General features: G+C 42.7%; 3 protein-coding genes across 3 annotated transcripts; 1 reads left to right on the plus strand and 2 right to left on the minus strand.

Annotated features, from left to right (window-relative positions):
• Positions 1–8,532: 8,532 nt before the first annotated feature.
• HO173_011503 (uncharacterized protein) lies at positions 8,533–9,267 on the minus strand (the record flags this gene model as incomplete). The annotated part of the gene is made up of 2 exons (XM_037313383.1): positions 8,533–9,109; positions 9,176–9,267. 2 exons carry the CDS (start codon positions 9,265–9,267, stop codon positions 8,533–8,535), a joined length of 669 nt encoding a protein of 222 aa, XP_037159655.1.
• A 4,207-nt stretch (positions 9,268–13,474) lies between these two features.
• Positions 13,475–14,263, plus strand: HO173_011504 (uncharacterized protein; the record flags this gene model as incomplete). Its single annotated transcript, XM_037313384.1, has 1 exon — positions 13,475–14,263. The coding sequence occupies one exon, from the start codon at positions 13,475–13,477 to the stop codon at positions 14,261–14,263; it is 789 nt and encodes a 262-aa protein (XP_037159656.1).
• A 674-nt stretch (positions 14,264–14,937) lies between these two features.
• Positions 14,938–16,006, minus strand: HO173_011505 (uncharacterized protein; the record flags this gene model as incomplete). Its single annotated transcript, XM_037313385.1, has 2 exons — positions 14,938–14,964; positions 15,512–16,006. 2 exons carry the CDS (start codon positions 16,004–16,006, stop codon positions 14,938–14,940), a joined length of 522 nt encoding a protein of 173 aa, XP_037159657.1.
• Positions 16,007–16,254: the final 248 nt, after the last annotated feature.

Here is a 16,254-nt window from a genome sequence, read left to right on the forward strand (position 1 = left end):
AAAAAAAAGATATTTCAAGAATTTAAAAAAGTAGCGACGGTGTGACTCGAACTCCCGACCTTATTCACCTAAAAATTAAAAAAAATTCCTTACTTACGATACGACCACGGGTTAAATGGCCATATCGTAAGCAAGAAATAAAATAATTTTACCTATTTTATTATATAAAGAAAATAAATTATTTAATATATTAATAATTTCTTTAATACGAGTAATAAGTATTACTTTAATAGATTATAACCCTAAAATTACGCGATTATTAAATTTTAAATTTTATTAAAAATTACTAACTAAGTATAACTATTATTATTTTTAAGTTTCTTAAATATATTTTATATATAGGGCGAAGTAAATTTCTAAGCTAAGGGTTTAGATAATTCGAGAATAATTAGACGCTAATATACGATTTTATTAAATAATCAAATACTCGATAATAATTATCTTTTCGTTTTAATATCGTTGAATTGCCCTTAATTAGGGCTATAAATTATATTATTTAAATATTTTTATTTATTATAAATTCGTTATTGGCGTTAAGATTTTAGATAGAGATATTAAAATACTCGCTTATTTTTTATATTGCCTATAACTTTTCAAATATTAATAGCAAAAATATAAACTCAAATATCATTATTAATCATTTTTTTCATAGAGTTCAGCGATATAATAAAAAAAAGATATTTTAAGAATTTAAAAAAGTGGCGACGGTGTGACTCGAACTCCCGACCTTATTCATCTAAAAGTTAAAAAAAATTTCTTACTTACGACACGACCACGGGTTAGATGGCTATATCGTAAGCAAAGAATAAAATAGATTCACCTATTTTATTATATAAAGAAATAAATTATTTAATATATTAATAATTTCTTTAATAAAAGTAATAAGTATTATTTTAATAGATTATAACTCTAAAATTACGCGATTATTAAATTTTAAATTTTATTAAAAATCGCTAACTAAGTATAACTAATTTTTTTTTTAAGTTTCTTAAATATATTTTATATATAAAGCGAAATAAATTTCTAGACTAATAATTTCTCTTAACGCGAAAAGTAATCGATACGTATATAGAAATTTATTATTTTAAATAACGAATATAGAAGTAAATCTATTTAAAAAATACGCGTTAAAATCTTAGAGTTATCTAAATTATTTTAAAAGATAATTCGAGGATAATTAGACGCTAATATACGATTTTATTAAATAGTTAAATACTCGATAATAATTATCTTTTCGTTTTAATATCGTTGAATCGCCCTTAATTAGGGCTATAAATCATCTTATTTAAATATTTTTATTTATTATAAATTCGTTGTTGGCGTTAAGGTTTTAGATAGAGATATTAAAATACTCGCTTATTTTTTATATTGCCTATAACTTTTCAAATATTAATAGCAAAAATATGAACTCTTAAATATTATTATTAATCATTTTTTTCATAGAGTTCAGCGATGTAATAAAAAAAAAAATTTCAAGAATTTAAAAAAGTGGCGACGGTGTGACTCGAACTCTCGATCTTATTTATCTAAAAATAAAAATAAATTTCTTAATTACGACACTATTATAGGTTAAGATGGCCATATCGTAAGCAGAGAATAAAATAAATTCCCCTATTATATAATATAAAGAAAATAAATTATTTAATATATTAATAATTTCTTTAATACGAGATAATAAGTATTATTTTAATAGATTATAACTCTAAAATTACGCGATTATTAAATTTTAAATTTTATTAAAAATTGCTAATTAATTATAACTCAATTTTTTTTTAAGTTTCTTAAATATATTTTATATATAGGGCGAAATAAATTTCTAAGTAAAGGGTTTCTCTTTACGCGAAAAGTAATCGATACGTATATAGAAATTTATTATTTTAAATAACGAATATAGAAGCAAATCTATTCAAAAAATATACGTTAAAATCCTAAAATTCTTAAGTTTTTTTATATATTTTTTTCAAATTTTTTATTTTAAATAACAAAAAAAATTAATTAAATATTTAATTTTATTTAAAACATCTTAATTCTAAATAGATCAATTCTAGGGTTATTTCTAAAATTTTAACTTTTATATATAATATCAACTAAGCAGTACTATTATTTTTTTCAATTTTTAAATCATATTAATTATTCGTTACGGGGAATAAAATTATAATATAAAGTTCTCTTAGCGCCGGCGAGTCGGGGAAACGACTTTATATGTAGACTTTGACATTTTTTCAAAAAATAACTATAAGACCAAATTCCGCGGCATAAGGGGCGCTGTGTAGCCCTAGCTTAGGGCTATTCGAATCTGAAAAAATAAAGAAATTCTATCAGAAAAAAAAGCGCATTCCATTTGAATATAAAAGTTGTAATGGAATGCGCCTCCGCGCTAAGAGCTGTTCTAATGGAATGCGACTATATACTTACTATTAAAGTTATTATTATTATTAAAAAAGAATACTATAAAATTATTAATCTACGCGCCGACGTAATTAATAATAATAAGATACTTATAAGAAAGAGAAGTAGACTACTAATATAATAAGATATACTATACTTATATTAATATTAATATTAATATTATAACGCTAGAGTAAGCACTTATAAAAGAAACGTTAGAAGTTACGAAAAATAAAAATAAATAATTCGAAAGAGATTTTTATATTCTCTACTATAGCGCTATCGCTAGCGAATAACATCTAGTAATATAGATAGTAGCGACGCGATAATATTTCGCTATTATCTATAAAGCTATATCGCCTAGCTATTATTATTATTTCTACTATTATTATTAATTAATAATTAAAAGCGTTATCGCGAACGCGTCGCTCTATTAATTATTCTTTTTAAATCTTTATAATAAAGATTATTACTATATTACTTCGCTATAAATATAATACGCTACAAAAATAACATTATCTATAAAAAAACTCTTCTCTCTCCTTTTATCTACTAGGTTTTTAAGATTTTATTATAAATTTCTAAATTTAATACTATTCGCTATAGGGGCTATTAATTAACGTCGTAGAAATATTAATATTAAGCGCGTTAGCTTATTATAAATTATTATTAATTAATATTATAGAAGTAATATTATTCTTAAAGATAATATTAATATTATTATATAATATATTAATAACGCGTCTATAGCGCGTAATAATTAATTCTATCGCGTTATTAAAACGATATTATAATAGATTAACTCTTTTCCCTTATTTTCCTATTAAGATTTAAAGGTTTTTTAATAAGCGTTCTATTTTTACTTAAGCGTCTAAGGATTAGGGTTTAGAAGAGGAGGTAATTATTAGATCTAATGCGTTATAGGCCTTAGCGCTACTTACGCTAAGACGTCGATATCGTATATTCTACGTTAAGATTTCTTTTAAGATCTAGTTTTAATAATATATCTTATATACTTAGAGGCTTAACGAATATAGATCTACTTTATATATCTTAAAGTTTTAATATTTCTTAGAGATTAGTTCTACTATCAAATATACTATTAAATTCCATAACGATATTATATCTTTTATAGCCTATATTTACTAGCTAATCGTCAATAGACTACGCTCTTATAAGGCCTTTATTATCACTATCAATCTATACGCTATATTTTCGAATTCAAATGTAAATAGTTATAGAAAAAACTCTATTTTGATTCGGAAACAGAAATCGATATTAGAGTTAGTCGTGAGGCTTGTATATATTAGACCTATATATTTATTCTCTAAGATTCCGTAAGCCTAGAAGCAAATCAACTTATCTTCGGATAGTCTCTCTCCGACAGTCCCCCGTCAAACTAAAAAAGCCTCCCGCGTACGATCTATACGTTAAGCTTTCAACTCTATCTAATTTTAATAAGAGATAACGCTAGCCCTATTCATCCGATTATAAGAGACTTTAAGAATTTCTCTTATTTTATTAATTTTAAAGTAATTCTTTAGAGCGATAACGTAATATTTAGAGTATATTATAAATGAATTAAAGATAGTATAATAGTAGTAGAATAAGAACTCGTATCGTATATAATTATAATTAAATCGCTAGTATCGATGAGAAGATCGATATCGATAGATCTTATAAGTAGATAAATACTTATCTTTTTTTTATATTCTTATATTTTATTTAAACTTAACTTCTATTTCGCTTATTTATATATTATAAATATTATCGAGTATACTACGACGGTTATAGATAAGAAGAGACGTATTTTCGTTATCTTCTTAGTTATCTATAAGCGTATCTCTATTAATAGCGAGATCTTTTCTAATAAGAATATTATAATTCTACGTCTTAAGACTTAATCTTATATATAAGAATTTACTATAGTAACTAGTTATAGCGAGTATTAAACTCGCTTAGAAAATATAGAATTTTCGTAAACTTAACTTATAGCCTTTCTGAAATTATAGTAAAAGTTATCGCTGAAAATCTATTTTAAAAAATCTCTTTTTCTTTTTAAAAAAAAAAATTTTTTTTTAAAAAAATATTTCGAGAAAAAAAAAAAAAAAAAAAAAAACACCCCCAAAAAAAAACCACCTTTACAAAAACCACACACCCCCGGGGGGGGGGGGGGAAAACGGGGACAAAAAAAATTGTGGGGGGGGGGGGGGGGGGGGGGGCAATAAAAAAAAAAAAAATAAAAAAAAAAAGCAAAAAAAAATCATAAAAAAAATTCAAAAAAAAAAAAAAAAAAAAAAAAAGAAAAATGTAGAAGGCCCGGGGGCTTCAACCCCGCGGGGCCAAAAAAACAATGACCATTATGGAACCGGATTGATGCAGGGTCGCAGGCGTGAAGAAATGGCAAATGGCATGCACTGTCGTAATGCTGGTCCAGAGTGGGTATCTTGCGAAACGAGAGCAGCGTGGGAGCGGTGTATTTTTGTCCTGGACACCAGCGGCTACTTAGCTGCCGGAGTAGACATCCACCAGGCGGGCAAGGAGATACCAATTGTCAAACAAAGTGGCAGTTTGAGGGGTCGAGACCCTCTTGACTTCACGTCAAAATGAGTATCAACCCGCAACAATGTGTGGTCCGTGACTCGTCTGGTTCAAAAAAAGCGTGGAACAGCGCAAATTCCCATCGCTGATGATGCTTCGGTCGGAATGTTACGGATCTGAGCCTTTGAATGCTACTATTACTGGCATCTACCTTGAGGCACCTGCACTAAATCTCCCGCACCATCAGAACTTTTGGACTTCATCTCAGCATATCAGGGCGGAAACAGTTGAAGCCCAGTCTCCTCTTTTACCTGCGCCAGGCCGAAGGCTACACTTGTTCACTTTCTTCGGGTATTCCTCTTGCATCAGCGTCAAGATGTCGCCCGCTGCTCCGACATAGAATTGTGCTCCAAGACCCCGCTGTCCAAACTCAGACGCTTTAGGTCCGCCCTCAACTTCGAATGATTTGATATCGGTGTATATGTGGTAAATGTAATGATAATCGCTCGAGTCCGCTGGAGTGTCGAGGCTGTTTGGGGGCAACGCTTTGCTGTGAGTAGGGCGCATCTGCTGCATAGATGTATGTGCGTCCAGAAAATTACCTTAGCTGAACAAAAAATCCGAGTTGAGGCTCTGTCATACCATACTAGCTCCCAAAACAATCCACCTCGGTCCCATTCAGCAGTTTCATGTTTCCCAAGATTGGTTGACCAGCATCGTTGAGCTGGAATCCTTTCTGTGGTGGGTACACGTAGTCTCCATCTTCGCCAGTCCAGGGCCTGAGAAAGTCTCCTAGAGTCTGACCGCTAAAGTGGTCATAGTCGGACACGGAACTGAGTTATGGCAAATGCATGAAACTCCCGAACTGCCAATGTCGTTCGTGCCTGTGCAGTTATAAGTGTAGAATGCATTCCAGAGAGATTGCTGGGGAGAGGTGAGCTCGTTGTTCAAAATCGAGGTTAAAAGAGCGGCATTGAGGACCTTATCTCTTGCTTGAAAAGCCCCACAGTGTTAGTGCTTGCGATACTTGCACAAATGGGATACTGCGGGCGCATTCTGAGGGATTTTCCGTGTCATAAAATTGGGTAACACGAGCTAGGAGAAGTGATTGCACCGCTATCCGCGGAAATCGGCTCGTTCTTCTTCTCCGCGGGGAAAGACGCATACCATGCAGCGTTGTGTCGGGAGGTTCATAAGAGTCCATTTGAGACGATATACTCCGTACTCAACCTGGTGCGAAGAAACGGAATGGGTTGGCATCAACTTCGAGGGGTAAGAGCAAGCTCCGCTCAACAACTGCCCGTTCCGTCCGATACCTTTCCTAGTGCAGCATTATTGGAGCATCTGCATTTTTGACCCTATAAGCAAAATAGCCATGGCTTCGCTCTAGTGGACCAGTGGTGTATGAATGGCTATCGCGTCAATACTCTAGGTACATCACATAAGCCAGAAACGCCTGACCCATAAGGCGAGCAGATGAGTTCTCCTGTCTTCGGCAGTCTTCTTCCGTAACGATGGTCTGATAAATCACCATGCATATAGAGTAATGTCTGCTAACACACGTGAACACGTTCTCAGACGCAGATTTTAGGTATCACTTCGAGTTGATACGCTAGTCTATTAGGTCTCGTTGAGTGCATTATCCAGATTCAAATGTAGGATGCGGATCATGCGGCTTTCAAGGTTGTCGGGCCGCACGTACGCATGAACCATGTGGTTCGTTTGGCTGTCTTATATCTTGCAGCTGCCCCTCCTGAAGCGTGCACAAACATCATTGACTCAGCCGTGGCGGCCGCAACCACGTTCTGACATCCCATAACAAAAGAAATAGAATTGCAGCTTTCGCGTGACTAAAACTTATCATTTTCCGCAGGAGCGCGGCAGGTACATCTGACTCCACACAATGAAACTACCTGTCTCCGCTCTAACGTCCCGAGAAACCTCGTCAGAAGATCGCGCATTCAACAGCCGGCATGTGTCTCCCAAGATCCGCGGTCCATGTCCCTGCCCGCGCCGCTGTTAGATCCAGAGGCAGACTTCGTTTCGTCGGAGCATGAAACCTAATAAAGCTCTTATTCAAGTATGGGGGTGAAGGTTCCAATGGAATTACAACCCTCCTTTCCCGCGTCGACTGTCGAGCATCCCACGAGAGCCAAGCTGAGTTGGGGGGGGTTAGATGTGCTTGAGACAATCTGACAGCGCCAGGCGAGTCGACAGTTATGACTTTGCCCTGGCTATTTGGTGACTATCTCTGAAAAAGGTTCGAGCGTATGCAGATATGTGATGGGAGGTGTGAAGGAATTCATACCTTTGATAGGAGACTGGGCTGAGAAGTGCTTGAGATCACTTACGTCTACACAGCAGCTTCTTGGGCTTTGTGGGATGGTCCGCCTACAAAATGTTCCTTTTGTCTCAGCATCTTAAAGATCTACGAGCGTCAGATGATTGGGAACATCTATTCGTTTAGCAGAAAGCACAGCGTTGTGTCTTGTGACGAGAAAGAGCTATCGCACTTGCAATCAAGTGCCGCCGGGCTTACTTGTTCAAGATGACCAACTTTGCTGGGGACACGAGAAGCTCATTCTGGTTCTGCGACTCACTGAGCCCATCCTCTACGTAACAATCGTTCTGATACCCTTACTCTCTTTCGTCGGGAACGGAACACACAAGTCAAATGCGATGTCCACATCTCGCTCTCTAGTCGTCTCGAAGAGAGCTATAGTTGCCTTCTCCTGCTTGGCCGCTCTATTAGAGAGACTATGCTCTACAGATGCCGGCAGAATGACGGTGCTCAAATCCCACGACTGGAAGCCCCGCCCGCGGGACTGAATGCCGAACGAGAAAAGGCTTTGTCCTTGGAGATCGAGGGACGAGGAGCTTTCGACGGGGTTCGTCAGTTTTGTTGGGCGTATCTGCAGGGCAACAATCGCCCGAGGTGGCGGCTGCATCGCGAGAGACATCGTCAGGCTTGAACCCTGTTGGAAAGCACTGGTTCAAGGACTTTCCTGGTGAAAATGTGAGTTCTATGACTGCAGAGTCAGGTCGTAGAGGGAATTTTATGCGTGTTTGTCTGTTGCTATGTTCAGTATTTGGTCGTCGTTCAATTCTTCTTGAATGTTTTTGCTAGCATTTCGACCAGAAATCATATTACAGCCAGCGAACATGTTCAACGTGCATACTATCATCAACCTGGCACAACTTAGTTGAGCTTATGCTTCCAACGCTTACCCATCGAGATATGTAGAGCACTGTGACTTTCTCGCACTCGGATAACAGACATGCAGCGAATGAAAATACTTGACATATCTTCGATCTGATAACGTCAATATATCACTTGTCTGACAGTCATCGGAGAGGATTAGTACGCTCGGTTGGCGGTGGTGTTTTTGATATCGACCGCCCCATCAAGGACTCAGACCTTAACGTCCTGGGAACTACAGGCTAGCAGGGTTTCAGATTGCAATTTCATCTTCTGGGTATCATTAGCTGGTGATGAGGGTTCTGCTACTCTCCAGTCGCATATCACCATCTGGATGTTCTTTCGCAAAAATGAAAACGAAGCCGCAACCGGAGGCCTTAATATTCGCCACGATGTTGCTCCGCCTACACAGCATTCATAGTCTCATCTCTGACACGACTACCATGTTCCGTTCGCTTACTCCGATTCCGAGCGTTCTGATCCTTGATACTGTCATTGACATCCACAGGATCATTTCCCTGACTAGGTGGATTAACACGTGTGTTGCTAGATGTGCCCGGCTCGCCAAAGTCCCATTTTCCAGAGGTGGTAATATTGGTCGCTATTCTGAACTCCCTGCGATCTGCGTCTGGTTTCGATAGAAGCGGTTGGGTATGACTTGTTTGGGCTCTTGGCGGAGGGGGAGATGTTGGGGGACTTGGAGATCTCGGTATGCCGAGCCGTGGAGAAGAGCCACTTGATGTTGCAGATGAGTTGGTCGAGGAGCCAGAGCGTGTTACTGGTTGTCTGTCTCGCTCTTGATAAGATTGCCTAGCATGCTCTTCAAGCTGCTCTGTAGCGATGATACAGGCCTTAGTGGCCACTCTCTCGTTGACAGAGCTTCGCTCTCGTCCTTGGATATGATATGCAATGTTGCTGGATGCTATGATGGCGCCTTTTACGGTACTTCTCTCGTTGCGAAGCTGAGATTTCAGCAATTTCCTTTAGATGCTGTTAATAATGTCCCTTTTCACCTCTCGAACTCCAAAAGAGTACATGTCTGCTTACACTTGGTGTCGAAGCTCACTAATCTGTGCCTTGTCCTTCTTCTGTCTCTTTGCCGCCGCGAGTTGTTCAATTTCGACCCTCAAATGAATCATAGTGATATACAAAGTAATAGTCGATTTTGACGATTCCAGCTTTGATCTCAACAGCAAGAGGTCCGTCCTCCGGAACAACCATCTCAACCGCGCAACCGCCTTTGTAATCAGATTGGTATTTCCTGGATCGCGAAGCGGTCCGAGATCTTCTAGAAACTTTTCAAATTCCCTCACATTCTCATCCGCCTGATGGACGAGGTCCTTATAAATATTCAAGACATCGAGTACTTCAGACACTAAAGGTATCAAACGCTGAATTGTAACCTAGAGAGAACGCAGGAGTATCGAAAACATGCTCATCTCCTTCGCAACGGCATTAACCTCCCTTCCCGCATGCGCTAGCGTTCTGGCGCAACACCTGAGCTTATGACTGACCGTGTAAAGCGCGCCAGCATCTGCGATGATAGACGCTGCAACGGAGAGCGGATCCATTTTATTTTCATACCGTTCCTAAGTGACCGAAATTATGATGATGCTCAATCGCAGCGTTACGTCCCTCCTCAGGTTAGAAGGTGGGGCAACAAGGCCGAGATGTTCACAGCTCGCTCGTTCCTGGTTCGTCAATGCAGGTCGACGTTCTTGTCACGTCAGGATCTATAAGGTTGTGCGATTGAATGATACCCAGAGCATCAATGAGCATGCAATTGTTCGATTTCAGCGTCAGATATTCGAATTAGCTCTCGTGCATTGCCTACCCTCTTGACCAACCATCGTCTATATAAAACAAGTTTTCTCGCCTCACAGCATGTCCTGAAACCTTTGCGGTCAATACATCTTAAACCCTAGGCCCCCAAGATTTTTTGAGATCCTGATAATCTGACCTTCAGAGCAGGCCCAAAAAAATTCCGGTAGTGTTTAGTGCGATGAAGCTCCAGCACCGTGCCCCGAGCCGTGAGCCATTGACAGACAAAGACCGAAAAGCAGGTTTGTTTCGGCTTGACAAACATGTACTCGAACTCTTTCAAGTTGTGAACAAGACCGTAGATCCACCATGCCTTGCTAGGCAACCGATTTTGGACTCTCTGACGGCCTGTTTTTCGCGCTCGCCCAATCAGTGCAATGTGCGAAGCGATTCCTCATCTGCACTGCGAGGAAACGGTAACATGCGCTTGTCCGCAGGGCTGTTGGAAATCATGCTGCAGCACCATAGTGTGTTGTAGCTACCCCGAGGTGGCAATCAGCATGGGCTTCATGGTATATGTAGCTACATACACTCCATAGACAATCAATCCATAACCTTTCTTCTGGCGTAGCTGCTGCTTGAGTACTTCACCCATGCCTTCGATTGAGCTCTAGAACTAGGAATCTCCACCAGCGATTGGAATTCATGTCGTTATTCGATTTTGGAGGATGAGCGTGTCTCTCACACAGACAGTCATTAGTCTTTGCTTTCATACCCACAGCAGATTCGTCACGAAACCCTGGGAACGGACGGATTATACTCCACAAGAGCGAAAACTGCCGACTCTATCAATTCAACCGCTTTTCGCCTCCAACATCATTAGCTTCTGTGACAACAATCATACCGTCATCGAAATCACGCCTGGCAATTCTATCCTAATCCTCTGCAACTCCTTTCTGTATGGCGGCGAAGTGACCCCCTCGGGCTCTGTCAGTGCGCTATACTACAATCTTACAGGCAATGTGCAAAAGGGATGGGGTGCCCAAGCAGACTTCCTCCTGTGTGCGCCATCTACGTTGCGTTTCCGATTGATCTTTTTGGCAGGCGGTAGTCTCCGTCTGCCAATCCCTCGCATAAGAGTACCTAACATTCACGCCACTTTCGTTGCATATGCTTCTTTGCTGCACATGCTGTTCTCGTACGCGAACTGACGGCCGACTCGATCACGTAAAAGACGCAATCTGTGCCATCATACCCTATGTGAGAAGCACGAATTCCATTGAGGTCGCTCATGAGAGTGCGCAGAATGTGTTAGATGCCGCTGGCGCTGTCATGCAAATATGTATAAACGAAACCGCCATAGGGAGGTAAATAGTTTGGGTATACCTTCTGGCACTGTCAAGTAGTAGAAAACTGACGCAATGCTAGGTAGGGATAACATGCTAAGAGTAGACGTGTTCCGGGCCCGAAATGGAGTGGTGGTGGTGTGGTGCACTACGAGTATGCCCGCTAGTGTTCCACAGAGTGTGATGTAGTACGAGGTCGGTATCACAGCACGTGCTGTAGTGTCCCCTCGAGGAGGGTAACATTCAAAGCTCAAGGCTGATCAATGGACCGCAAACGAGGACTAGCTTTTGTACTCTCGTCTCATAGCAACGAGTGCTTGAAAATTTGCTTCATAGACATCTGGGCCATGGAAAATCCGAAAGGTGATACTCGACACCAAAGGAGAAGCCTCTGAAGAACCTTTACCCAATTGACGGCAAGTCTGCGCTGGCGGTGTTTACTCCATTCATGTAAAATTGTGTGACTGAGTTGACGCTCTTCCTTCTCGTTGCATCATTGTACCGACATTGTTTCAAGCCACTCGGCTGGACTTTGATGAAATTCAATGATAAAATCCTTGAAAACTTGTAGATTCATGAAACGAAGACATAGAAACTTATGGCAGTGTCTCAGACTCTAGGAAACAGAATAAGTACTAGGTCGCCCTTTCGAGTCGTGAGGGTTTCAATAGACACCATGATTTGTTTGATTCAGGGGAAGGGGGCTAGGCTTGGCATTGCTCGGGTGATCTTTTATGATGACTAAGTACAATTGCGTACGCGCGTCGCCGATCTTCATTTCCGACCATCCGCCACTCATCAGGCTAAAGACTTTATCCTTATTATGATTTATCCTATGACTGCTATCAGATACTTCTCATTTTTGCATCATTTTGCATCATGTTTATTACCTATTCATAAGACTTCATACATGTTATACTGTAGATGTTTTCCTCGCCTGACATCCTGCATCCGAAGCATCCCTCTATCTACCTTAGCCAGATGAAGGCTCAATGCCCACACAGCTGCCGAACACGTCAGCCTCCCACGTTCCGGCCCGATGGTGGGGCCCCTTTTATGCATCTCCTCCACGACTAGTTTCTTAGGAGTTAGGATGGTGCTAAAAGGGAAATTAATGATTGTTTAGTACAGTACTACAGTACTACTACTACTACTACTACTACTACTACAGTACTACTACCAATGGCGGTACTCGCATAGTCTAGTCAAACTACTTTACAGCCCGCGGGAGATCCGAGCGAGAAAAGAAAATCAGGAAGCGTGAACCGGGGATTCAAGAGGCACGCGGCCATGCCTATCCAACCAAACGAACCGCAACACACCGCTTTCAAACATTTACGTCGGCTGAGTCCTACGCCGTGCACAGCGTGTAAATACCAATCAATCACTTTTTGGGGGGAATGTCATCCGGGGAAGCATTTTGCCCAAAACTTCGGGCCCGATCGCTCAATGAAATCCCGGGTGGAGAGGCAGACAAAGTCACATGGTCATCGTGCGAGCATGCATCCGTGGAAGAACCCAGGTTCGTCATGTTGTGTCAACACAAGATCATTACTCAACAAGAATCCGTCTCCAGTCTTTCTCACGGCTAGGATGAAGCATGAGACGAGAAGTGCTCGAGAAAGGCTCAGCTGAGACTCTCTTGCCCCTCCAGAGGAGGTAGGAAGACCAGCCCGAAGACACTCGATACACTGCCTCAAGATATGTTTCACGTCGCGAGTCTTTATGCGCACACGCCACACCACTTCGGTTGATGGAACAAAGAAATCGTCCCGTTTGCTTTCCCACCATCGCATCGAGATGATGCTGACAAGAGCTGTGAGGCGGTGATGATGTGGACCCATTCTTCAAAAATGACTCGCCGCATCCCGTTGGTGGATATTCGGGAAGTTGGGAAGCGGTAAAAGGAACAAAGTCTATCCTCTCGCCGAACTCGCGCTAGGTCAACCAACATACGGTAATAATAATCCCAAATCTTACATTCCTTAGTACTAAAAAGATCAACATGCCCACCTCTCCCGCGCTCTTTTTTTTCCCCTCTGCTTCTTCTTCGAATCTTCTTCCTCCCTCTTGCGTTGTTGAATTGCAAACCCACATTCATTGTTACCGACTTACCAACATTCACTCCTTTACAATTGCAATCAACTCGTGAGGCTAGCCCTCCGCTTAGCTCATTTCCGAATTCAGCTCCCAGCCACCGCTTTCAGCAAATCCATCAGAATCAGCAAAATAAATCAAAATGCGATCCGTATACTCGACCCTCCTTTTCCTCGCGGCCGCCACCCCATTGCTCGCCGACGAAAAGTCCGACTGCCTGGCTCAAGCATCCCCCACCAATGGAGTCATCTACTGGACCGGCCTTGAAGTACCTCTCGACAAGGCCGATAGCTACGGCAACATAATGCCCGGCAGCAACAGCACCACCAAAGGCTGCATGCAGATAGGACAATGGGACGGACAGATTCGCATAGGCGAGCAACCTCACCCGGTAAAAGACACCAGAACCATTCTCGAAACGAACCCCGTCGGCAAATGGGCCAGCTACGACGTCAGCTACATCTCCGGCTTCTCCATCGCCCTCACTTGCCTAGACACTGTTCAACAGACGCTCACCGGCGACAACACGGACCTCTTCGACGTGCCCGGCGCCTCGTGCGAAGACAAGAACGGATACACTTGCGTCGGCCCCGTGGGTGCATGGGGAGTTCGCGCTAGCGAAATGAGCGAAACCTCCTGCTGGAACTGCAACCCGCCCAACGCATTCTTCGCGCCTGTAGCAGGCGCAGCATATGTCTTCCCCGACGACAACGGGTCCGTCATCGCCGCCAGCTCCAATGCCATCCACTGCTGCGTCGATAAGGATTGCCCATGGACGAACCCCAAGGCCGGCACGACCAAACACGGTACCTGCACCTGCAACTCCGGCGCCGACAAGCGTGATGCGACGCCCGAGACCAAGCCCAACACCAAGCGACATCTCCATAGCCATGGCAAACACAAGGTTCGAGGCCTCAGTGAGATTGTCTAAGCAAATCTTGCGGCGCGATTGCTGGCCGTCTTCCGCTGGCGCCTTTCCATTCTGTATAATTGCATTTTAAGAATCTCGGGAGGACCCATCCCATCTTCAAAGATGTGGATTCATCATGGATTGGATATCTGGGCAAGGGTGTAGAGGCATCACGTGTCTCTTGGTGCATGAGCGGGGCTGACTACCAACGCCCAATGTAAAAAATCGGCCACATCAACACTCATCGCCTACGGTCGCTAACATTGTGGATATTTCAAATCATACCAATCAATCAATCTAGATGAGCATTTTCCTAGTGTACGAAATCAAACCTATCTCTATCAGACACCAACATCGCCCACGAAGCCCCCGCGCCCTCTAATTTGCCAACCTCGTATCCGTGCCCCCCATCACCCCCCCATCCATCGCACCTCATCAAAATCCTAACCTCCACCACCTCCTTCCTCCCCTCACACCTTCACACAAACCCCTTCCCACCACGCGCATCCAGCCATCGCTCTCCCGACGCAACCACGCCCGCAGTCCACATAAAGTTGTTTCGTTCCATCTAGCTCCCACCCCACCCCAACACCAAAAATCGAGCAAAACAACGCGAGCCTCCTGAAACCGGGTCTCCTGATCTTGGCACCGTTTGGCGCGCCGAGATCCAACTTACTGGAGTAACCATCAATCAATCAATCTGCGTCATCGCTGGCGGCTATCTGTTACGACTGTTATCTATTATTGTTGTTGAAGGGTATGGATGGAAGGAAAGACGGTGCCTTGCGTCGTGCATACGGAAATCAGTCACGAGGGGTAGAGAGCCTGCGATACTTTCCGGGTCGACGGCCCAGGATAGATAGCGGCGTGTCCAAGAAGCCCGAGACCGAGTGCAGGCAGTCTTTGCTCGTATTGTGGGGGGCCCCCCAAAAAAGAAGGAGGGGTTTTTCCCCCCCCCCCCTTTTCCCCTTTTTTTTTTAAAAAAAATAAAAAAAATGTTGAGTTAGAGAGAGAGAGAGAGGAAGGCACAGGAGTAGTCTGCTATCCCACACTTATGTACATTTTATTTTTCCACCTGTGCCATGTCAAGCAAGGAAACGCATCAGGCGTATCAGAGATTCAAATGGTTCGTTTATCATCACGGCGTGAGTCAAGCACAGTACTCTCCAGTGTACCAAACCCTCCTCCTACCCCACAATTTCCCTTGAACTCTTCGCCGAAATCTCTCCTCCCCTCCCCTCCCCCTCCCCCCCCCTTCAACCCTCATACGACCCTCAACCCGACATAAATCCCCAACGACCCCGCCACATCCCACCACCCCTGATCATAAACCCCCGCGTAGCCCCTCCTCGAAACCCTATGCATGAGCGCCGCGAAGTCGCGCACGAACTCCCAACTGATGGCCTCGGTCGCGCCGTCGTTGACGACGAAGCTGAGCTGGAAGGGGCCCCAGCGGACGACGAGGTCGGGCTGCGGGGGCGGGAGGTTGGGCATCCAGGAAGTGATGCAGCGGACGTGGATGTCGGCGTAGAAGTCGGACAGGAGGGCGGCGGCGGTGGCGGTGGGGATGAGCATGGTGAGGTGGGCGGTGCGTTCGAGGTAGAGGCCGTGGAGGGAGAAGGGGGGGCGGCGCTTTTGGAGGGCCGGGTCTGTGGTGGTGAGGGCGGAGGTGGTGGAGATTGGGGTGGCGGTGGATTGGGTTAGCAGGCTGGAGAGGAGGAGGATCAGGGTGGTTAGCCCGTGCAGTGGACATAGGATGCGCATCGTTGTGGATGATTTGGAGACGCCGGCTTCGATGGCTGTTCTCTATCATTCATTTCAAAATATACAAACGGTCGTCATCCTCCGGCTCTCCGAAATGCTTTTCCCTTTGCTCTCAGCCCTGCAGACTGTTTCCAGAAGACGGATAAGCAGTGCTCTTCTATGCCTGGCCAAAAGTGCGCAGAAGGCTCGGGCATTGTTGCTTCTCGATCTGATCGCAGAGCAGGTGTCAACCTCCTTCCGCGCTTGCA

Source organism: Letharia columbiana, assembly GCF_014066305.1.
Source record: "Letharia columbiana isolate WasteWater2 chromosome Unknown Sc0000063_s0, whole genome shotgun sequence".
Taxonomy (NCBI): Eukaryota; Fungi; Ascomycota; class Lecanoromycetes; order Lecanorales; family Parmeliaceae; genus Letharia; species Letharia columbiana.